The sequence below is a fragment of the Notolepis coatsorum genome (genome assembly GCF_963971535.1).
Source record: "Notolepis coatsorum genome assembly, chromosome: 17".
Lineage (NCBI taxonomy): Eukaryota > Metazoa > Chordata > Actinopteri > Aulopiformes > Paralepididae > Notolepis > Notolepis coatsorum.
Genome location: NC_140181.1, coordinates 24264091 through 24289774, shown reverse-complemented (window position 1 = coordinate 24289774; position 25684 = coordinate 24264091). Strand labels below are relative to the sequence as shown.

Genomic DNA, 25684 nt, shown 5'->3' with positions numbered 1-25684 from the left:
AAACTCGATGTCGACATGAGAGATGATGTACTCAGTTTTAGCCTTATTTTTATGATTCTAAGTTCTTGAGCTCTAAAGTGAAAATTACTCATGCATAGAGTAGGAGGGAATGTGGCCAAATTTAGCTTCCGTATGCACCATCATCTAAGGCCTTACATTAAATATTTATGAGGGTTCCACAATGCATCAGACAGTGCTTTTATACATTTGTTATGCCAATTCCCTACCTGGTCGTTGCGCTGCCCTACTGTCGGTTTGGGGAGGGTGTAGACTAGATAGAGAAGTAGTACTGTTGGTCTGGAGAGGGATCTATCTATCTATCTATCTATCTAACTATCTAACTATCTATCTATCTAACTATCTATCTATCTATCTATCTATCTATCTATCTATCTATCTATCTATCTATCTATCTATCTATCTATCTATCTATCTATCTATCTATCTATCTATCTATCTATCTATCTATCTATCTATCTATCTATCTATCTATCTATCTATCTATCTATCTATCTATCTATCTATCTATCTATCTATCTATCTATCTATCTATCTATCTATCTATCTATCTATCTATCTATCTATCTATCTATCTATCTATCTATCTATCTATCTATCTATCTATCTATCTATCTATCTATCTATCTATCTATCTATCTATCTATCTATCTATCTATCTATCTATCTATCTATCTATCTATCTATCTATCTATCTATCTATCTATCTATCTATCTATCTATCTATCTATCTATCTATCTATCTATCTATCTATCTATCTATCTATCTATCTATCTATCTATCTATCTATCTATCTATCTATCTATCTATCTATCTATCTATCTATCTATCTATCTATCTATCTATCTATCTATCTATCTATCTATCTATCTATCTATCTATCTATCTATCTATCTATCTATCTATCTATCTATCTATCTATCTATCTATCTATCTATCTATCTATCTATCTATCTATCTATCTATCTATCTATCTATCTATCTATCTATCTATCTATCTATCTATCTATCTATCTATCTATCTATCTATCTATCTATCTATCTATCTATCTATCTATCTATCTATCTATCTATCTATCTATCTATCGTTTCACCGGAATTGTGTTGCTAGGGAACAGCTTAGACCCATGTTTGTTTCTTGTCAGTTATTGCTATTAGCAAAACCCTGCAACAGGAAGTAAACCTGGGTCCAAATATAATGTTTCTGTTGTCAGAAACACATACATAGGCCTACTGCATGATGTAACATTGGGGGTTATGTGCCCAATGGGGGCTAGTTCTTGTTACATTGCCTCCACCCAATGCTGACGTTTGAGCTCATTTGTTTTGGGTTTAGGGAAAGGATAAAAAACTGCAGTCACGCTAAGGCAGATAACAACGGATGTCATGGTGATATTGAAGGGTCAAGTAAGGTCAAAGTGCTGGGTTTATCTAATGAAACCACTTTATGTATGAACTGAACTTCATTCAGTGACCCTTCAAGTTGAAGCCATTAAATGGATTCTACACATTTTTTGTAGAATAAAATGAAGAGAAAGAAACACTTAAAGGGGAAGGGGGAGTCTGTATTTATAGGCTTTAGAGCTGGCGGCTGGGTGGCGCAGCGGAGATTGCGCTCGTCACCAATGCAAGAGACTCCGGTCTCGAATCCGGGTGTCGGCGTTGCCTCCGGCTTGGGCCGGCCGTCATACTGACTCAATTGGCAGAGCCAGCGGGTGGAAGTCAATGGGTGGGGATCTGGACGTTGTGGACAGCGACTCCTACAGGTCGGTTGGGTGACGCCTGCACAGCAAAGACAGGAAGTAGCGGGGGTGGTGTGAGCCTCCCACACATTACTCCTCGCCACTGAGAGTCCGTGCTGGCAGGTGAAAAGATGTGACAGGCTGCCTCCTCATGTACCGGAGGGGACACGTGATGCAAGGCTTCTATCCTCCCTACAACCGACCAGTGGGGGGCATAGTCGAGCAACGTTCAAGACAGGGGAGGGGGGAATTGGAAACACGGAATTGGGATGGGAGAAAAAAGTGGATCAAAAGAAAGCTTTAGAGCTCACAGCCAGCAGCTCCCCTCCAAACACAGACACGGAGGGGAGGTGGTGAGCGTTTACTTCTGTTTAACACTAGAACCTTTCTGTGGTACTGTATGTGGGTTGGTCAAAGGAACCGGCACCTTCCCTCCCCTGCTAAACCTGTGTGTTCTTTTTACACAGCCTGTAGATTAATATGTAGGCTGCCCATGTTGTTGTTCTCTCACGACCGTGAGAGAAAGTGTAATCTCATTTAATCTAATCAAATATTTTGGGGGCAACTTTTTTTCTGCACATTTCTTCGAAATTATAATATAGCAGAATATAAATATGGGGGGTGTTTGCATTGTTCTCCTGAGAAACGTCTCTCACAAAACATTACCGTGGAAACACAAGACACCAGAGGACATGGTTGAGTTCTTTGGGTTAAGTGTATTTATTAGGAAGGCAAGAGGAAGAGAGCGGCATGTCAGTGTATGATTGGTTGATTGATTGGCAAGAATGTAACATGCCAGTCAGTGCAGGTGTACGATCTGATCGGCCTGTATGATTTGATGGTGTCCTTTGAAGTGCCATCTGAGAATGACCTGTCGTGTTCTCATTGGTGTACAATGTTTGTGAAGCTTAGTAGTCTAATCATTTGCCATGAAATCAGAATGCTAATAACTAGCTAGCAAACATAACACACGGCTTATAAACAAGACTGGCAAGAATACAACATAATGCACATGAGGGAGAGAACTATAAGAGTAAAGGTTTTGTGTGTAGGATTGTGCTTTAACACGGTCAGCCACTGATTAGCTGTGGTCAATTCACGTTAGCAAGCTTAGCTGGATATGTGGAGTGAGATTAGGGGGGTGATTGTACTGTAAGTTCAGAGATGAGTGAGACTCATGACCCTCTTCACGTATTATTTATTTCTCACTCTGTCAACCCCGCCCCCAAATTAATAAAATGTTTAGTTACTGTGTGTCTTGAGGTCTGAATGAATTGCAATGAATCCCTGGACATGTCATCACATGAAAGTATAGGAATAATACTATTCTCTCTGTTTCTCTTTTAGCCACTAAGCATACAGTATGTTAGCTAGCCACAAGCCTCACACGTACACATGTGACGGATCATATTGGTCTACTCTGCGTTGTTGTTAAATGCTGATGTCCCGAGGGGGAGTCGAGCAGGGGAGCTCCCGCTCCGCGGGCGACGACATAGACCGCTGCACTAAGAAGTGAATCCACTCCTATGTACTGTACCTATGCGTCTATTAACCCTGTTATGAGGAAGTGAGTTTAACTTACCAGCCCGTAATGCCACAGTCACTTGTCAACACCCCTGTTTCTGTGACTGTGGATATACTCACAGGCTTCCCCGTTACACACACACTAGAGCCTGACTGGGGAGTTCACTTTCACCCGTCCGGTCCTGTGGTTCAATGAAAAATGTATCCCGTCCCGATCCTGGCGGAAGTTAGAAAAATTACTCCTGTCCTGTCACATTCCGTTTTCTTTAATAGCCTTTTCCCGGTGAAAACGTGGGGTTGTGGATTACATTTCTATCTGTGTTACTTTCATTCCTGACCGAGGACAAGGAGCTCAAACACATGGCCCGTTTGTCACCATGCGCGAGCTTGTGAGGCTTGTTTAGTGGAGAGCTGGTAAATAGAAAATCATCTTTTTCCTAACGTTACTTGAATGTCACTGCCAGGAATTCATTGCATGATGAAAGAGAAGACAGACTCACCACCTTGGTAAGTCAAAGTGACTTTATACACAGTGCTCGCTGAGTCGCCGGGAGGCTTCTTCTATTATGAATCACACTGCAATAGACCCCTGGCACGACACACTAGTGTTGTCAGAAATATCGATTTTTCGATACATATCGATTCTGAATATTTAAAACAGTTTCAATACTAATTTCCCGCAATATCGATACTTTCTGCAATATCGATTTATTTTACAAAAAGTGATGTTTGGTGAAAGTTAGATTTGCACTTTATTAATCCCAATAGGGAAATTTATTCTTGTTTGATGATCAAGAGGTTTATTTGTTTTAAGTGAAGTTTGGTGAAAAAGCAAGTTATTGCACTATTAATCCCAATAGGGACATTCATCTTTGTTTGATCAAGAGTAAAATTTTATTATATTATTATTATTATTATTTTTTTTTTTAGATGAAGATTGGTGAGAGTTAGGTTTGCACTTCAACCCAATAGGGAAATTCATCTTGGTTTGATATTTTTCTTTGTCAAATAAACAAAGGTTATTTGAATGATTTCTAGTTTTCAAGAGAAAAAAATCGATTAAAATCGTAAATCGGATTTAAACAAAAATAATCGGAGATTTTATTTTTAGGCCATATCGCCCAGCCCTAAAACAAAGGGTTTTAAAAGTGTTATATTTCTCTTCTCTTTTAATACCAGAGAGAAGGTGAGGAGAATCGACCAGCAACAAAAGCTAAAAAAAATAAAAATAATAATTGAATAAAGAAATTTACATTTTAAGATTAAAATCTTTTCCCTGTGGTATCGAAAATGGTATAGAATATCGATACTTTTCAAGGTATCGTATCGAAGTTAGAAATTCCAGTATCGTGACAACACTACGACACACTGTGATTGGCTGAGATGCACTCCTCTGCTGAATCTAGAGGCTAACGTTATGCTAGCCAGCCTTATTGTTGCTAAAGTCTTCTACAATGGGAAATCAATTAATATAATCTGACAGAATGTTTGTTTGTTAAACTAGTTAGCTACCTGGGGCAACATTGAGGAGGTAGAGCAATCGTCTGGTAATCTGGAGGTTCCCGGCTCGATTCCCGCTTCTCCCGGGCAGCGTGTTGAAGTGTCCTTGAGCAAGACACTTAACCCTTTACTGTTCCCGATGAGCAGGTTGGCACCTTGCATGGTTGCCTCCGCCATCGGTGTGTGAATGTGTGAGTGAATGTGTGAGTGAATGTGTGAGTGAATGTGTGAGTGAATGGGTAAAATGTGAGTAACAAATTGTAAAGCGCTTTGGATAAAAGCACTATATAAAAAAGCAGCCATTTACCATTTACCATATCCTCTCCATCATATCATGTAGTAGACTTGGGCTCACTGCATGAAAGCATCTATGAACTCAGAAGATTAAATTAGTTTGGCAGATTTATGGCAGATGCTATTAGCACCCAGGTGTCCGTAGCGAACAATCCTATTTGCACCCGGGGTGGAATAGCCAATGAACACAGAGACAGACAGAGACAAGCACCTCTACCTCAAGACTACAGGGTTAATGTAGTGGTGAGAGATAACGCATCACGCATCCAAGACAGCCTCCAAAATAATTGGCTGCCCCCTCCCCTCTCTGGCCTCCATCTACACCTCACGCACAGTCACCCGCTCTGGTAAAATAGTCAACGATCCCTCTCACCCAGCACACCACTTATTCCAGCACATGCCCTCAGGTCGCTACAGGTCCATTCTAACCAGACACACACGCTTCACAAACAGCTTTTTCCCCACAGCAGTCCGAACACTGAACACCCTGGCCCGCCCCCCTTTGCACAGACGGGCAAGCATCTGTCACTGACTGACACTGTTACCGTGACTGTCCTGTATGTATTCATGTATATATGTATTTATTGTGGGGATTGGGAGGTGGGAGGGGGGCGTTTGATGTTTGATGTCTGATGTTTCATGTTGATGTAACCAGTGCTTAACAATCTGTACCGCAAACAATTACCACCAACCATCGTTGTGTGGCATTAAAGTATCTTGTATCTTGTATCTTGTATCTTGTAAGCACCTCTACCTCAAGACTACAGGGTCAGTGTAGTGGTGAGAGACAAGCACCTCTACCTCAAGACTACAGGGTTAGTGTGGTGGTGAGAGACAAGCACCTCTACCTCAAGACTACAGGGTTAGTGTGGTGGTGAGAGACAAGCTCCTCTACCTCAAGACTACAGGGTTAGTGTAGTGGTGAGAGACAAGCTCCTCTACCTCAAGACTACAGGGTTAGTGTGGTGGTGACTGGTGAGAGACAAGCACCTCTACCTCAAGACTACAGGGTTAGTGTGGTGGTGAGAGACAAGCTCCTCTACCTCAAGACTACTGGGTTAGTGTAGTGGTGAGAGACAAGCACCTCTACCTCAAGACTACAGGGTTAGTGTAGTGGTGAGAGACAAGCACCTCTACCTCAAGACTACAGGGTTAGTGTGGTGGTGAGAGACAAGCTCCTCTACCTCAAGACTACAGGGTCAGTGTAGTGGTGAGAGACAAGCTCCTCTACCTCAAGACTACAGGGTTAGTGTAGTGGTGAGAGACAAGCTCCTCTACCTCAAGACTACAGGGTTAGTGTGGTGGTGAGAGACAAGCACCTCTACCTCAAGACTACAGGGTTAGTGTAGTGGTGAGAGACAATCACCTCTACCTCAAGACTACCTAACAGGGAGACAACAGGTGGTAGATATAAACGGAGTACTCTCCAGTCCTCGGACAGTAGAGTGCGGGGTCCCGCAAGGGAGTGTTTTGGGTCCGCTCCTCTTTCTCCTGTATATTAATGACCTGAAAGCAGCTTGCTCATGTGACCTTTTTTTATACGCGGATGACTCCGCCTTACTAGTGTCTCACAAAGACAAACAAGTGGTTGAGCAGACATTGAGTGCAGAACTAGAGAAGGTTAGCGACTGGCTAGGCTACAACAAGCTGTCCCTCCACGTGGGGAAGACTGAGTCCATTCTATTCGGGTCAAAGGTCAGGCTCAGAAAATCACCAGGTTTTAACATTAGAATAGGAGATACTGTTCTCACAGACAAAACAACTGTGAAATATCTTGGTTGCGTCCTGGAAAACAGCTTATCATGGGAAAACATGGCTCACCAAGCACTTACAAAGATCAATAACAGGACTAGATACCTAGCCAGAATCTCTCATTTTTTAGATCAGTCAGCGATGAAAATTCTTGCTGGAGCTCTCATACTCACTATGACTATGCGTGTGGCTCCTGGTACAACAGTGCCCCCAAAAGTCAGAAAATAAAACTACAGACATCACAAAACAAGCTAATCAGGGTAATACTAAGGCTACCTGCCCGAACCCACCTTGACCCATCACACTTTGAGATCATGAGATGGCTTAAGGTGGAAGACAGAGTAAACCAGATAGGGATGTGCCTAGTTCACAGAATAGTGCACGGGGTAGTGCCAGTGTACTTCAACAACTACTTCAACCGAATCAGGGACACCCATGCATACCCAACTAGGCGCAGCTCAACTGACTTTGTGCCAGTCAGATTCAGGAGCTGTATGGGGAAGGAGTCATTTCTGTATTCAGCAGCTGTCTATTGGAACAGTCTGCCCAGTGACCTGAAAATCGTAGACAATGCCGTTAGATTCAAGTCCAGCCTGAAGACATGGCTCAAAAGGGACTATATTTAACCTAGACACTTAGCTTAAGGCACCCTTGCATGTTGTATGAGTCTGTTATGTATATAAATGTTAAATGGTATATGTGATGTGTTGTGATATCACGTTTTGTATGATGCATGTATAAGCATCACACTCCCCCACCCCCCTACAAGGACCACAATGGAAATAAGCTCTGAGCTTTTTTGTGTTTCATCCTTGGCAGTATATCCTGACTGTGCTTTCTGTCACATGTTTATTTTTTATATTGTCAAATAAAGTCATTCATTCATTCATTCATTCATTCATTCATTCATTCATTCATTCATTCATTCATTCTTCATTCATTCATTCATTCATTCATTCATTCATTCATTCATTACTTATGGACATTATACATTATGTACATAGTTTATTACGCCTGTATGTCACAGCCTCCGAAATGTCGTCCAACTCTTTGCATAGGGTGATTGTAAATAGCCGAATAGCTGCCTATTCTCACCCGGGTGCAAATAGACACTCACCACCAAATCACTATGGTATATTTGAGAGAATCTTTGTGAAGTTGTCAACTCAGTAAGCAATGAGGAACTATATCCAATAATCATTCTATGGTGTTTAGACCTTCTGAACGTGTGCAGTCACTCCAAAGTTCTGAAGACTTCTAAACTAGATTGTATATTGGCCTTTTAAGAATACGGTGAGATGAGAATACTTCTCATTTTCCTGCTAGCCACATACGATGGATGGCATTCAGTATCAGCAAGAACAGTTGTTGTTTTGTAACTAATATATTGTTTCACAGAGGGATGATATTCATTGAATTGTTATTAACAAATCATCCTTCTCCCCTCCCCTCACCTCTCCAAACCCCATCTCCCACTTCCATTTTTGACCATGCTATACCTCCTCTCTCTCTCTCTCTCTCTCTCTCTCTCTCTCTCTCTCTCTCTCTCTCTCTCTCTCTCTCTCTCTCTCTCTCCCTCCCTCCCTCCCTCCCTCTCTCTCCTCTCTTGCCTGTCCTTTCCTCTCTGCTTCCCTCCTCTCTCTCTCACACTCCAGGCCTGTAATTGAGTTGGATCATCTTGGGCGTGGCCACCCAGCCCCCTCCACCTTCCCCCTGTCACTGCTGCTGTGCCCTTGGCCCGTCGTGGTCAACCCATGGAGAGTGGCCACCCACCCAGATAGGATGCCTGCCTCGCCAGACACCCTTCGCCCCCTCCTGCCCGCTGCCGCTTCCTCCTCGCCTGCGCCTGCTCTCGCCGCCGCCGCCCTCCGGCCCCCCCCGTAGGCTCCACCCCCCCCCCCCCCCCCCCCCCCCGCTCCCTCGCCATGGTGGATGAGGTGACCACCATGAAGGATGACGTCATCACCGCCAACACGCTGGCGTGGCTGGTGTGTTCGGGCGTGTCCATCCTGGCCAACGCCTGGGGCATCCTGAGCGTCAGTGCCAAGCAGAAGAAGTGGAAGCCACTGGAGTTCCTCATCTGCACGCTGGCGGGCACGCACATCCTCAACATGGCGGTGCCCGTCACCATGTACTGTGTCATCACCCTGCGTCGACGCCACTCCAGCTATGAGTGGAACGAAGGCCTCTGCAAGGTCTTCGTCTCCACCTTCTACACGCTCACGCTGGTCACCTGCTTCTCGGTCACCTCGCTGTCCTACCATCGCATGTGGATGGTGCGCTGGCCCGTCAACTACAGGTACGTTGAGGCCGCATGGCGACTGTGAGAGCTGAGTAACTGGGTAGTTGATGATAATACATTATTTCACTTCATTAGCAGACATATTCTAAAATCGTTAAGTCTGCTATGAGCTTTGTGTGTGTGTGTGTGTGTGTCCTGAGTATGTGAGTATGTGTCCTTGAGTGTTGTTTGTGTATGTGTGTGTGTGTGTTTGTCAATCTTCTATAGAATACAATTTTTTTTTTACATGGATTAGGCTAATTAGCTTGAACAATCCTGTTTCCTGAGCCTATTTTATTCAAAAGGAAGATATTGATTTACATACAGTATGTATATATAAATTATATATCATCTTTTTTATAATCGTATCTCCTGTGCAGGCACAAGCACTGACATAGCTTTGGAGTGGAGAGATAACACATAATAACATATGGAGATATACTAAAAAGCGATTTATAATTTTTGGCCGGTAAAAAATATATCTGGTTGGTATTTTCTTTTTATCTAAAGCCAAAAAGTTAATTTTGTTCCCTGTCTTTCAGCATTTAGCTACAGGCATAGATACATTGTATGTAATGATAAACAATGTCATAGTAACTGGTGGGTGTTATATTATTTCAAGATAATAAAGTAGCTATAAAGAGTTGATAGATAAAAAGCAAGTCAAGTCAAGAGTCAAGAGTTTTATTTGTCACGGCATACGGATATACAATGAAATGCGGGTGGTCTTGCCCGCAACGATGTGCAATTGGTACAACATATAACATATAATAGAATCCAATACAAAAAATGTGTGCAATAAAATTGTGCAATAACAGTTAGCAGGTAACAATAAATTTGTGCAATGACGGGTAACAGTTGACAGTTAACAGTAGTAGTAATAGTAGTGCAATACACTGTTACTGTTGCTAATACTAATTTAAAGTGGCCTTTCCCTTTGGCAATAAGTGAGGGTGCGTGCGGCCTGAGTGTGTGCCCGCTCATGCTAAAGTGTTACAGTGGTACTCAATGTTCATTGTTCAGGACTCTGATGGCCTGGGGGAAGAAGCTGAGCCTAAGCCGCTCTGTCCTAGTAGCTGGGGTTCGCAGGCGTCTGCCTGACCTCAGCAGCTGGAACAGGCTGTTATTGGGGTGGTGAGGGTCTTTCATTATCCTGCAGGCTCTGGATTTGCACCTCTTGTTGTATAGAACCTGCAGGGGAGGTAGTGCAATACCCGTGGTACGCTCGGCTGAGCGCACCACTCTCTGTAGGGCCTTCTTGTCCTGTGCCGTGCTGTTTCCATACCAGGCAGGGATGTTTCCGGTCAGGATGCTCTCTACAGCTCCTGAGTAGAAGGACTAGTATCTTCCCCGATACTCTGAACTTCCTTAACTGTCTCAGGTGGTAGAGGCGCTGTTTCGCCTTCTTTACTACTGTGTCTATGTGTGTTGACCATGTCAGATCCTCTGAGATGTGGACCCCCAGGTACTTAAAGCTGCTCACCCTGTCCACAGTAGCCCCGTTAATCATCAGTGGTGTGTGTGTCTCCTGCTGTCCTCTCCTATAATCCACGATCAGCTCCTTGGTTTTACCAATGTTCAGGAGCAGGCTGTTGTCCTGGCACCAGCGTTCCAGTACCTCAACCTCCTCCCGGTAGGCCTTCTCGTCGTTGTCCGAGATCAGCCCCACCACCACTGTGTCGTCTGCGAACTTCACTATGGAGTTGGAGCTGAACTTGGCCACACAGTCGTGTGTGTAGAGTGAGTACAGCAGGGGGCTTAGAACACAGCCCTGGGGGGACCCGATGCTCAGGGTGATGGTGTTGGAGGTCTGACCCCCCACCCTGACCGCCTGGGGTCTTTCACTCAGAAAGTCCAGTACCCAGGCGCTCAGGGCGGAGCTCAGACCTAGCTCGATCAGCTTGTCCACCAGTCTGGTGGGGACTATGGTGTTGAACGCTGAGCTGTAGTCAATGAACAACAGCAGTAATGGCATGTAGCATTTTGTAAGAAGCATTTTGTATAAAAGTATTCTGTACTTCTGTATGACAACTATTAAAGAAACTTGAACTTGAACTTGAAACTTGTAGGTTACTCTCCTCTCTCTGTCCACACCTATAACTCTCCTCTCTCTGTCCACTCCTATAACTCTCCTCTCTCTGTCCACACCTATAACTCTCCTCTCTCTGTCCACTCCTATAACTCTCCTCTCTCTGTCCACTCCTATAACTGTCCTCTCTCTGTCCACTCCTATAACTCTCCTCTCTCAGTCCACTCCTATAACTCTCCTCTCTCTGTCCACTCCTATAACTCTCCTCTCTCTGTCCACTCCTATAACTCTCCTCTCTCTGTCCACTCCTATAACTCTCCTCTCTCTGTCCACTCCTATAACTCTCCTCTCTCTGTCCACTCCTATAACTCTCCTCTCTCTGTCCACTCCTATAACTCTCCTCTCTCTGTCCACACCTAGTGCTGTCCTCTCTCTGTCCACTCCTATAACTCTCCTCTCTCTGTCCACTCCTATAACTCTCCTCTCTCTGTCCACTCCTATAACTCTCCTCTCTCAGTCCACTCCTATAACTCTCCTCTCTCTGTCCACTCCTATAACTCTCCTCTCTCTGTCCACTCCTATAACTCTCCTCTCTCTGTCCACTCCTATAACTCTCCTCTCTCTGTCCACTCCTATAACTCTCCTCTCTCTCTGTCCACTCCTATAACTGTCCTCTCTCTGTCCACTCCTATAACTCTCCTCTCTCTGTCCACTCCTATAACTCTCCTCTCTCTGTCCACTCCTATAACTCTCCTCTCTCTGTCCACTCCTATAACTCTCCTCTCTCTGTCCACTCCTATAACTCTCCTCTCTCTGTCCACTCCTATAACTCTCCTCTCTCTGTCCACTCCTATAACTCTCCTCTCTCTGTCCACTCCTATAACTCTCCTCTCTCTGTCCACACCTAGTGCTGTCCTCTCTCTGTCCACTCCTATAACTCTCCTCTCTCTGTCCACTCCTATAACTCTCCTCTCTCTGTCCACTCCTATAACTCTCCTCTCTCTGTCCACTCCTATAACTCTCCTCTCTCTGTCCACTCCTAACGCTGTCCTCTCTCAAGCAACCAACTCTTCATTCCCTGTTGCCAAACTAGGCTGAATACGTTTGTGTTTTTCCAAAGTGTCCAAATGTCCCCATCCACTCTTCTTTAAATGAGCTGATCCCAGCGTCCCTCGTCTAGCTGATGCTTCACTGATGGGATTCCCTGCTCCTTCACACTTGGTATTCACAGCACAATGTGCTGATACTGCAGGCTGTTTCTTTTGTTCAGAGCGAACTCATGCCCTGCAGTTATTGTGGCAATGTGTGACCCCTGAAGCCTCCTCTGGCTCTGCCTTTCCTGGTATTAACATTCCCACAGTGGTGAATCCCTTCACTATAAATAAGACAACGGCAATTAGGGAATTCCACCAACATTTATGTTTAGGTTGTCTACAAAGAAAGTCTACAAAAGTGGCCAATTTCTATAAAGGAATGTATTTGCCATCTCCCACAGAGTCGTCCAAGATGATTGATATCAGTTTCATGTGAGTCCAGTAGCCCTAGCCTAGCTTAGTCAAGTCAAGTCAGATGTATTTGTACAGCCCCAAATCACAACAAGTTGCCTTGACGGGCTTCACAAATCAACAAGCAACATCACAATAGATCCACAATAAAAAACACCATCAAATCCACAATTTTAGGGGCGCTCCAGTAGCACACCATGTACCGCGCTGCGTCGCGGATCGGCCGACCCGAGTTCGATCGGCCGTTATTTGCCGAATGTCTTCCCCTGCTCTCTCTCCCGTTTCACCCTCACTGCATCTGTCGGTCATGTCTGACCAGGAAAAACGATAAACGCTAAAAAAAAATCTTAAAAAAAAAATAAAAATCCACAATTTTACAACACCCCCAGTCATTATCCAATGAAGATAAGGAACAACTCCCTGAAACCTAGCAATAGGGGGGGGGGAGAACTGTAATTTATACAGAGTTACATTCATTTAGATTTACATTTATTTACATGTGTGCGAGGCGAGCGAGCATGAGAGAGCGAATGTGTGAGAGTGTGTGTGTGTGTGTGTGTGTGTGCGAGCGAGCATGAGAGAGAGTGTGTGTGTGCGAGCGAGCATGAAAGAGAGTGTGTGTGTGTGTGTGTGTGTGTGTGTGTGTGTGTGTGTGTGTGTGTGTGTGTGTGTGTGCGAGCGAGCATGAGAGAGAGTGTGTGTGTGCGAGCGAGCATGAAAGAGAGTGTGTGTGTGCGAGCGGGATTTTCCCAAAAATTATCTGTCCAATAGAATGAACGACTTGGCGACTGCATGTTTAAAAAATTAGGTTTGCTCAAAAAAGGCCAGTGTGAATGCAAACCAAAATCAAACAATGTATCATTCTCACATTTGGTCCACCAGAAAGTCCGGACTATCCGTGGACTTTCAGATGTGAACACGGCCATAGAGTTTAGGGCTTAAACTGTGCGTCCTCTGTGGATACCAATCAGAGCGGTCATTTATTTAGCTATTTCAGATAAGCAAGGAACATCATTTTGGATAATATTTCGTTAATTCATTACGATCAACCAAACTGGATTGCTTGTACAGCTGTTGATGTCTAAACAACATGGTGATATGACATTTTGCACAAACGTAGCTTCTCTCTCTCCTCTGTTCTCTCACTCTGACTAAACTCATCTTAATCTCCTGACTCCAAATGGTGTACCCCCCCCCCACACAGTGCAGTAGTAGAATGACAGATAGGTGAATTGACATGTAATTGCTATTCATCTTTCATCTGTACCATATATTCAACCCATTGAGCTCTACACTCAGCCCTGCACTTAGTACCTCGTAGGAGTTTTTCTTTTCTCTCTCTCTCTCTCTCTCTCTCTCTCTCTCTCTCTCTCTCTCTCTCTCTCTCTCTCTCCCTCTCGCTCTCTCTCTCTCTCTCTCTCTCTCTCTCTCTCTCTCTCTCTCTCTCTCTCTCTCTCTCTCTCTCTCTCTCTCTCTCGCTCTCTCTCTCTCTCTCTCTCTCTTTCTCTCTGCCTCTCTCTCTGTTTCTTTCTCTCTCTCTTTCCCTCTCTGCTGGCACTGCGGGCAAATTCAGAAAAGGCTAGTGTTAGATTACGGTGTTGACAGCTTCCTCGCTGATCAATATCAGCCTTCATCGCTTCTCCTGGCCATGTCTGTGTTGTGTAATTTGTTGTAAGGCAATCGTTTGTTGGAAGTCGATCCTCCCCCATACTGGCTGTAATCACTGTTTCACCCCGTTAATGCATCCGGACAAAAGAATGTACTGGAAACGTTGTCTCTTTATCATTAAGGATGTTTATTTCCATAAACATAGCATCTCGTACAGAATGAAAGTCTTTGATGGTATCAGAAACTAGATTAATAGATTCTCTGTCCTGCTAGCCGAAGCCTGTCTGTTAGCCTGTTAGCTATCTTTCTACCGCGTGGTCTTCCCCTCCCAACCCTCGCTCAGAGAGCTGGGAGCTCAGCTCTTGGTGTGGTCTGTCTCGCTCTCAAAACTCGTCTGGCTCCCCACCCGGAAGACTCACAGCTTAAAGTCTTAAAGTCCCTCTCTCGCGATGATTCTCTAACATTGTCCCCCTGGCAATGGCCACCAACGGCTGATCCATATATACATGTATAATTACTAGCTCATCGGCTATCTCTTCCTGAATGTTGATGTTATTTTCCTAACACTGTGAGTGAGCGTGGCTCTTATCTCTACCACAGGCCCTGCTACAGAGAAATTGTCTGTCTCTAAAGTTTAACACACACACACAGGGTCCGTTAAATTAATATCTATATAGATATTAACTTTAGAATGTATTTTGTGTTGTTTGCAGTGTTTTTATTTTCTACTTGGTATATTTTGTATTTTGTATTTATTAGTTAAGTGTAGGGATGCCCCGATCGATCGGCCAGCGATCGGCCATCAGTATAAATATGAGATTGGGGAATTCCGATAATGCTTCCTACTCGCCGATTGTGAAAACCGATCGATGACGCGAGCGAAAAACATAAAAACATAACAGAAACGCAACTCTCAGCGGAGTTGGAATGAGAGCATGAGAGATGCGAGTGTGTGAGAGAGAGAGCGTGTGTGTGTGTGTGCGAGCGTGAGTGAGCGTGTGTGTGTGAGACTGTGGGCTAGATCCACAAAGAATGGATTGCACGGAGCAAGTTGCACCCTTACTTACAATTCATTATGAATTGAAAATGGGGGACCCTGATGTAAACAAGACGAAAGTCTTTCTCTGGTCTGCATCCCCTTAACAATTGTGTGTATTGAGCCGTACTGTATTGTACCCATTGTGCAATCTGTTAATAAAATGTTCATTCAATCAATCACCGTGCATTTATTTGCATTTATTTGGGAGGAATCATAGTGATTCCTTCATGTCAACGCTACAGGCCTCCTTGGAATTAATTACTTAATCATAATTAAAATAAATATGACAATATTTGTACGATAAGGAATTACGCATTTGATGTTGGAAACATTTATAATATGGATTCATCTGATCACAGGGCAGCTGGATTAACCATATCTGAACCAGCTATTTTGGAGAAATGTATAATTACTTTAATTACTCAGATATTCAAACACAATTATGCAATTATTGTGAAATGATTGGAAATAATCATTATTTAATGCCTTCTGTGGAATTTGTATTTCTTATTTGTTACATCTGTTTTAATGAATTATACATTTGAAATAATGCAGGTCAACATGCAATATATCCCATTGATTGGTATACAATGGGACATACCTTTGTTTGATATAGCTATAAACCATGTGTTAGGATGGGGTTTGGCGGAGCCCAATAGCAGAACACAGGAGGAGAGAGAATGGAGCGTTTTATGGTGGTTTAATGTTATTCCCCAAGCAGACAGGTTACAGAGAATGCAGAAATGTGCAACAGGTACAAGAATGTATAATCGGCGAGAGCAGGAGCACTCCTTGTGCAGCACGGGGCAACAGACACAGGAATGTACAGTAGGTGAGAGCAGGTGCACTCCTTGTGTAGCACGGGGCAACAGGTACAGGAGTGTTCCGTAGATGAGAGCAGGTGCACTCCTTGTGTAGCACGGGGCAATAGGTACGTGAAGGTGTAATAGGCGAGAGCAGGAGCACTCCTTGTGCAGCACGGGACGTCCAGGTAGGAGGTGTACTGGAGCGGAGGTCCTGGGCATATAGAGAACAAGGATTAGGACAAGGTATAACAATAAGGACAGGGTTGCAAGGCTAGGGTTCGTTGTCGTACCTAGGAAGTTAGGTTAACACTCCGACGAGGGTAGAGCAGGATCTGCGGGCTGAAGTATCCTCTCGCTGATGAGGGAATCCGTCACAGCCGTGTTGATTGATGTAGCCTACTGGCAGCGTGGGAATCCGGGGAACGGATGCTGCCCATATAAGGGTGTGAGAGGATGAGGGGTGAGGGAAGCTTCCGCCGTGATGGTGAGGAAGGAGGAGGAGGGGTGAAGAAGGCTCTCGCCCCGTGATTATGACACCATGCATTCCTTAGTATATAATTAATATATCATTAATCAATTAAACTGATATTGAAATACACTATGTAGCCTACTATACACCAACACTGAAATGACAGTGGATAAATGAATGAATAAGAACTAAAGCTAATTGCGTGGAAATAGACTGCATTAATATTCCATAAGTCTTGTTGTGTGCGCCACACACACACATGCACACAGTATAGCCTATGTGTCTAATGAATGAACAGTAGGCTTATATTATTCTAATTACTTGTTTCATTAGGATTTTGTATATATATATATGCTCTGCCCAACGTACAGTAGGCCGCCAGAGTTGGGCGTATGAGCGGACTGCATGGTGGACTGTACGGTCTACGGGGCGGGCAGCGTGTGTATCTTTGCTGCTCTCCTAATAAAACAATTATTAGAATAATATAAGCCTATACTGCGTTCATCCATTACGCGCATAGGCTATACAGTACTGCGCGCACGTGTGTGTGTGTATGTGGGTGTGTGTGTGTGCGCGCACGCGCGCGCTGCGGCAGGTGCACCACGAGCTGTACTATATATGATGACAATACATTAATCTAATCTCATTTTGATCGGTCGCAAAACGCTTCCGTGACCATTTTCACACGGCTGCATCATTAGTTGCCTTATAAGGAGCTCTGGAGGCGTTGTTTTGTATGCAAATTACCTGAACGGGATGCGCGTTCATGTTTCAGAATGCATCTCAGCTGTGATAGTTTGAGCCACTTAAGACATCTTCCCCACGTGTTGGGGACTCAGAGTGAACTTGTTAGTCGGTTCCAAGATAAGTCTTCCAAGAGAACTCTTTGGAAAATATTCGGGAATGAGACCCATTAACATTAGCATATAGCTTCTTCTGTTTCTGCTCAGCTGCTTCTGTTTCTGCTCAGCTGCTTCTTCTGCTTCTGTTCAATAAGGTCCATTTGCATGTTCCTGGTATCTAGGGACATCTATGTTAGAAATATTGTGTCTGTTACTAATTACTATGCTTGAGTAAATTGTAATGAACCAAAGGAGAATATAAATTATTATTATTATTATAATTGTCTTTTTCATATTTGACGGTGAATAACACCATGCTAACATTGACCAGACGTGGAAAACTGCCACTGAGCTCATTCACCACCTTCTTGAGATCAAGTGTACAGGAAATCTAAGCAAATGAATAAAGGGCAGATGATTTACAGATTTTTTTTGTAGATACAGTACTGAATTTTGCCATCCGGACACATGCAATTTTAAATAATAATAATAATAATAATAATAATAATAATAATAATAATAATAATAATAATAATAATAATAATAATAATAATAATAATAATAATAATAATAATAATAATAATAATAATAATAATAATAATAATAATAATAATAATAATAATAATAATAATAATAATAATAATAATAATAATAATAATAATAATAATAAATAATAAATAATAAAATTAAATAATGAATATAGAATATAGAATATCAGGCCTATAAATAACCTTATTATGACCAAGTCATACATCTATGGATCGGGCCAGATCTCCTCTTTCCAATGTCAGAGGTCAATCTGGATTTAGTGCCCGTAACAGGGCAGCAAAGACTGTGAATGAAATCTACTGTAAGTACAGTTACTTTTTTCTTGTAATCAGATTGAGACACAGTTTTTTTCTAAACGTTAACAGAAAGGTAAAGAAACAAACTATGTTCTATTTTACGGCAATAACGTTCAGGTTTGTTCGACCCGTGAGACATAATCACAAAAATAACATTCAAAAATAAGTTCATGCCAGACGACTCCAAGTTTGACAGGGGCTGGTGTGAGCTGGGTAGTGTAGTGAAATTGTGAAATTCGAAAAGGCCCTGGGTCTCCTCTTTCATAGGATTACAAACATGAATGATGGTGTAATTTCCTCGCCTCTATATCCTCTGGTTTCTGACTCAATGCGCTGAGATTTCCATAAACTCATATTTAGCTAATAACACTTAAGATCATTGGAAAACATACACTTTGACTGCTGTTTTGATAGGGTTAGGGTCTTTACTCTGTATTAATCTATTTATGACGTGAAATAAATCTTGCCCGTACAGAAGCCTGTTGGGATTAAGGGGTAAAGAAGAAAAGACCCGAAAACCTGAGGCTCCCGCGTGCCCCCCCCCCCCCCCCCCCCCCCCCCCCCCCCCCCCCCCCCCCCCCCAAACTATTTACAATGCAGGGAGGCACAAACCCCCCCCCCCCCCCCCCCCCCCCCCCCCCCACACATGGGGTATACCAGAGTCACACTGGACGCTCTGACCAAAGAGTCCGTTTATCAGAGTGGAGCAGATTTTCTGAGTGAATTTATTAACTCACCTTAACTTGGGCCCTATGAAATCCGTTTTTTATCTTTTCCTGTTTTCGGATATGAATTTTCCTGTTTTCGGATTTCTCTGTTTTTTATTTTCCTGTTTTCGGATTTCTTTGATTTAATATTTTTTCCTTTGGATTTAACTAACTTTAATAAGAGTACATCTGCAAACAGTGCCAGTGTAGTTCAATGTTCAGTGCCAGTTCAGTTATTATGAGGTTTCTTTATTTTCAATTCAGTTCAGTTCAATGCAGTTCAACTGCCAGTGCAGTGCAATAGCAAAATAATAATTATTAAAAAGAAATCAGAAATAAACTGTAAAATGTAATTTATTTCAAAGAGAGGTTCATGCTTCTCCCCATCTCTGGCTGACATCACCATTGTGATACATGATGGTTAGGCCTTTGTGTTTTCCTCAGTGAGGGATTCTCTTTTGTCGGTCAGCAGCGTTTTGTACTTGCTGAAGCTTCTTTCTGTATAATCAAAAGTTTTCAAAACGCAATTAAGTGTGATAGAAAAGGAAGACAGAGAGAAGGAATAGATGTGGTTGCTAAGGTGAAACCTGAGAGACGAGGAAAGTAAGTGAAAGAGGAGAGAAAGAGAGAAGAGGAGAAGATTGCTGTGTGCGTAACTGTGATTGACTGTGTTTGGAAGGAGATCCCTGCTGTGTGCCCGACGCTTCAATTGTCTGAGAACCTGCTTTGGTATCGACCCCTGCTTGCCTGACTTCTCTTCTCCCGGATCAGCCCCTGCTACCCGCTATTGGACAGGCACTTTATTTCTGTTACACGGAGCATAATATAAAAAGGAAACACTTTGAAACTAGAGAGACCATGGTCTCAAAACGATATAAACATAACTACACAAGTACTCACGACGGTGACAGCTAATTTAGGTTGGATTCTAAACCTGAGAAATCTTAACAAGGCTAATCTATAAAAAGTTTTACCAAACTTCTATCAGCATTTGACTTCTCCCATCAGAGGCGAGAATATGTGTGTTTTTGTAATGTGTGTACCGCAATAATTCAGCGTGATTATCCAAAATGGCCACTTCCATTCATTCAGACACGCAAGTCAAAACAAAGAACTTGTTGGTCTTCTTCTGCCCCCTTCTTGTTGCAATCAGCGCTTGTCTGGGATCGCTTTCGGAGCAGACGCTCCTTGGCTACAAGGATGGTCAATCATTTTCGCCATCAGCGGTGACTGGTAAGTTCAGGACCGTTTACAACCGGACGTGGTCACTCTTCGTAACGGCTTGTCAAATGACGCTCGCCAGATATTTAGTCTTGTAACTCGAGACCTGAAGCATGCAATAGGTTGAGTGTGGTGACGATCGAAAGGCGGCAAATTCTACTTTCAAACAATGGATGATCGTCAAAAAATTCTGCCCGGAGCCGACAAACGAGAGCAAAGTGCCGCGGCGTGCGTGCGTCCTGCACATGGCCGTGGCGGCCCGTATGAGGGCCGTCAAGCATTGTTAAAGAGGTTTGAACACACTGAAGTAAATGTTTTGTGTACTCACATTTCTGTTTACTTGTTGCCAGATGCCTGTTTTTAAGAGGTTGGAGATAACATAACGGTTCCATAGCCTGAAGTCTTATATAGTACAGGTCCAAAGTTTATAACAATCCCACAGAAAATCTGTGTTTTACAAAGGTTTTTGTAATGTGTGTACCGGCATTAATTCGGCATGATTATCCAAAATGGCCGTCCGCTTCCATTCAGGGTACAAAATAACTACACGCCCAGCGCCATTGGCTTGTAGATTTATTGTTTGGCGGCTAGAATTTAAGGTCTGCCCGCCACCTGGCGGCTAACAAAATACACTGCATCTACCTCGGCCGGCAGGTGAGCACGGAAGCCTAGGGCGCGGCTGGAGCCGCCGCGGCTGTGCTCGGCGTCAATATGATGCGGCGGTGGTGAGTTGAAACTGTGTGTGTGTGTGTGTGTCACGTGTCCGTTCTAATGTTTACAAACAATGAACCTTTAAATGTAAATGAGATGCGCTCTGCTCACAAGGTCAAGTTTGTAACATGAGACGCACATCACCCGTTACTTCCCGTTCTTTAGCCTACAAGAAAACCCTGCAATCGCGTTTTTGATTGTGCTCTGATATTTTACTATTTCGCATTTGATTTGACCAAATATGTGGAGGCATATTCCCTGCAACAGGTTCAAAGATAACTTCACATTTATTGGCAATTCGTTTCCTTATATCGCTTCCTCCAGGGCCCTGTTTCTTGTACCTGGTTCAACTAAGTCGATCAAGATGTCATTATCCAGCTTCAGTTAACCCGATGTTCGAAGCCGGGATTTTCCTGTTCCTCGAAGGTGGATTCAGTCTCGTTAACTCAAGCCAGACTTGCGACTCAGGCTAAATGCGCGCGGCCGCTTCAGGCGAAAAGCCAGCACGTATCGATGGCAGAGATCCTGATTCTCTAACGGCATTGATTGATTAATTGATTTAAAACTTTATTGACAGATTGCAATACGGCTCAATCGCCTCGCCGACAAGTTAAATGCGTTATCTATAGGCTAATTTTAAGTCCCTCATTACCTCAATCAATCAGATTATATTTCTTTAAACTTGCCTGCTGGATTGAATAATCAAATGAGATCTTGCTAGCGAAAATAATTAGTTAAACTTATACAGAATTACGATACGGCTCTCTTACCCATTGATTGATGTATAGTCGATCTTTAACTTATCTCCAATGTGGTCTAACGGGTTGTTGTTTTGACTATCACGCAGACGACCGGGGTTCGAGACCCTAGTCTTTTCCTTCTTTTTGCAATATAGGAATAATTCAATTTGGTGCACGTTGAGAGCTATATAAAGAATGACATCCTCAATGCATGTAGATTTATAATATTTTAACTTAAAACCAGGCTACTTTGGCGTATAATCATTAATATTATATTCAAAAAAATCATATTGGAAACACCAGGTTTTGAACCCCGGTCGCTGGGTTGGCAGGCTTGAGCACTACCGCTGCACCACTGTGCCAGATGGGATAAATTCATTGTTTATACATTAATGAACGAGAGACCCGTGTTTAGAATATCCTTTGTTTTGAATGAAGTTTATCTCTTTATCCTCATTCATTAATGTGACGTCAACGGCTCATTCAATTTCTCAAATCCGTCAAACAGCGCATCTCATCAGACATCTTAATCCCAGTTACAATTAAAATAACCACATAATGTGTACATCGCACGAGCGAGCGCCACGGTATATATAACGTGCATTATTTAGGACAAAGTGAATTTAGTATCAGCATTTTGGGTCTATTTTACATTTCAAAAGCCCCCTCTGGAAGAATGGAGCACAAAAACGTAATTCAGAATGGTATAATGCAGATCGTAGACTGTGGGAATAGTTTCAGGAAACGGGCTGTCACTTCTTTGCGGGGGCGTGGCGATGGTTCAGGCTAACTTGAACTTGAACTCTGCTTTCGACCAGGCTCAAACTTTTGGATCTGTTGTCATGGTGATTTGGAAAATCCACGTACGGGGAACCGGAAAGTCCGGCTAACTCAGTTATCCAGTTAAAGTTATCCGGCTAACTCAGTTATCCAGGTACAAGGAACGGGGCCCAGGGTTCCAACTTGTGTTGACAAAATGCAACCCTGCTCAGCTACGGAGAATCAGCGCTCTCTCTCTAGACTAGAAAGGTGCACTCAGTAGAGCACAGGGCCCTGTTTCTTGTTCCTGGATAACTGAGTTAGCCGGATAACTTTAACTGGATAACTGAGTTAGCCGGACTTTCCGGTTCCATGTACGTGGATTTTCCAAATCACCATGACAACAGATCCAAAAGTTTTAGCCTGGTCGAAAGCAGAGTTCAAGTTCAAGTTAGCCGGATCACGCAGAGCCACGCCCCGCAAAGAAGTGACAGCCCGTTTCCTGAAACTATTCCCACAGTCTACGATCTGCATTATACCATTCTGAATTACGTTTTTGTGCTCCATTCTTCCAGAGGGGGCTTTTGAAATGTAAAATAGACCCAAAATGCTGATACTAAATTCACTTTGTCCTAAATAATGCACGTTATATATACCGTGGCGACGGTGGCGCTCGCTCGTGCGATGTACACATTATGTGGTTATTTTAATTGTAACTGGGATTAAGATGTCTGATGAGATGCGCTGTTTGACGGATTTGAGAAATTGAATGAGCCGTTGACGTCACATTAATGAATGAGGATAAAGAGATAAACTTCATTCAAAACAAAGGATATTCTAAACACGGGTCTCTCGTTCATTAATGTATAAACAATGAATTTATCCCATCTGGCACAGTGGTGCAGCGGTAGTGCTCAAGCCTGCCAACCCAGCGACCGGGGTTCAAAAAATATGATTTTTTTGAATATAATATTAATGATTATACGCCAAAGTAGCCTGGTTTTAAGTTAAAATATTATAAATCTACATGCATTGAGGATGTCATTCTTTATATAGCTCTCAACGTGCACCAAATTGAATTATTCCTATATTGCAAAAAGAAGGAGACGACTAGGGTCTCGAACCCCGGTCGTCTGTGTGAAAGTCAAAAGAACAACCCGTTAGACCACATTGGAGATAAGTTAAAGATTGACTATACATCAATCAATGGGTAAGAGAGCCGTATCGTAATTCTGTATAACAGTTAACTAATTATTTTCGCTAGCAAGATCTAATTTGATTATTCAATCCAGCAGGCAAGTTTAAAGAAATATAATCTGATTGATTGAGGTAATGAGGGACTTAAAATTAGCCTATAGATAACGCATTTAACTTGTCGGCGAGGCGATTGAGCCGTATTGCAATCTGTCAATAAAGTCTTAAATCAATTAATCAATCAATGCCGTTAGAGAATCAGGATCTCTGCCATCGATACGTGCTGGCTTTTCACCTAAAGCGGCCGCGCGCATTTAGCCTGAGTCGCAAGTCTGGCTTGAGTTAACGAGACTGAATCCACCTTCGTGGAACAGGAAAATCCCGGCTTCAAACATCGGGTTAACTGAAGCTGGATAATGACATCTTGATCGACTTAGTTGAACCACGTACAAGAAACAGGGCCCAGATGTCCGCCAGGGCGGCAGCCACACATAATAATAATAATAATAATAATAATAATAATAATAATAATAATAATAATAATAATAATAATAATAATAATAATAATAATAATAATAATAATAATAATAATAATAATAATAATAATAATAATAATAATAATAATAATAATAATAATAATAAAAATAAAAAAAAAATAATAAAAAAAATAATAATAATAATAGATTGGATTTGTAATGCACTTTTTGTTCACTGGGATCCCAAAGTGCTACACTACATGGTTAAAACATCTATCTATCTATCTATCTATCTATCTATCTATCTATCTATCTATCTATCTATCTATCTATCTATCTATCTATCTATCTATCTATCTATCTATCTATCTATCTATCTATCTATCTATCTATCTATCTATCTATCTATCTACCTCTCTCTCTCTGTTCAATGATTTAAAGTGGCCAAACGTTACAATATAAATACTAATTGGATTTTTGGCTGGTAAAAAATCTGCCCGGCTGGTAGTTTTTAAAATCTACCAGCCAAATGGCTGGTAAGTCAAAAAGTTAAGTTTGTTCCCTGCTTCCATTGATTCCGAGGCTCTAGTCAAAACAAAGGACTTCCCTGGCTTCTTCTACCCCTTTCTCGTTGCGATCAGCCCCTGCATGGGATAGCGTTGGCTCCAGAATTTAATCGGCTACAAAGGTGGTCAATCATTTTCGCCATCAGCAGTGACTGGTCCGTTCAGGATCCGACCAAACCAAACGTGGTCATTTGTCCGAATGGCTTGTCAAATGATGCTTGTTGGATGTTTCGTCTTGTAACTCGAGACTGGAAGTATGCAATAGTTTGAGTGGGGTGATGAAAACGCAGCCGGCAGACGAGGGAAAAGTGCCATTCTGTAAACTGATCACGATGCCATCTTTCTTATGCCAAAGTATAAACAATGTCTCAAAGCGTGCTCCTGAGGAAATGCAAGAAGTGACGTGTTGGTCTGTGGACTCAGAGAACACCAAGTTGCACTCGATTGCACAGACTGGAGCATGTTTCATGAGACCATAGACAATATAAATGATTACGCAGAAACAGTGCTAGACTTTCTTGGTACTATAATAGTAGTAATTCCCTCCACCACAATTAGAGTTTTCCCAAACCAAAAGTCTTGGGTAGACCAATCCGTCTGCGAAGCTCTGAATGCATGCACCTCAGCCTACAACGCCGGGCTCATGACAGGCAACATGGATGAGCACTACAATCTACGGAGAACAGTGATAGAGGCAAAGCGGTACAGGGATAAGGTGGAGCTTCAGTTTGATCCAGGGGTATGTGGCAGGGCCTCAGAACGATGACAGACTACAAAGGCACCCCCCCATGCTGAAGACTTTGTCTCCTTGGCAAACAAGCTAAATACTTTCTATGCACGGTTTGAGGCTGTAAATTCCAACAACAGCCTACAGGCCACGGCAATAGAGAGTGGAGACACTGCCGATGGAGACTCAGTGTTCAGGTTAACAGAGCATCTTTAAAAAAGGAGGATCTTTAAAAGAGGAGGATCTTTAAAAAAGTTAATACCAGGAAGCAGCAGGACCGGACAGCATCCCCGGTTGCGTCCTAAAAGTCTGTGCCGACCAACTGGCC

At 42.8% G+C, this 25684-nt stretch overlaps 1 protein-coding gene across 1 annotated transcript in view; it reads left to right on the top strand.

Annotated features, from left to right (window-relative positions):
* Nucleotides 1-8731: 8731 nt before the first annotated feature.
* gpr153 (G protein-coupled receptor 153) overlaps nucleotides 8732-25684 on the top strand; it is a 61323-nt gene continuing 44370 nt past the window's right edge. Inside the window, 1 exon segment of the mRNA XM_084333089.1 lies at nucleotides 8732-9130. Within this exon segment, the coding sequence (XP_084189215.1) occupies nucleotides 8757-9130 (374 nt within the window). The 5' untranslated portion in view covers nucleotides 8732-8756.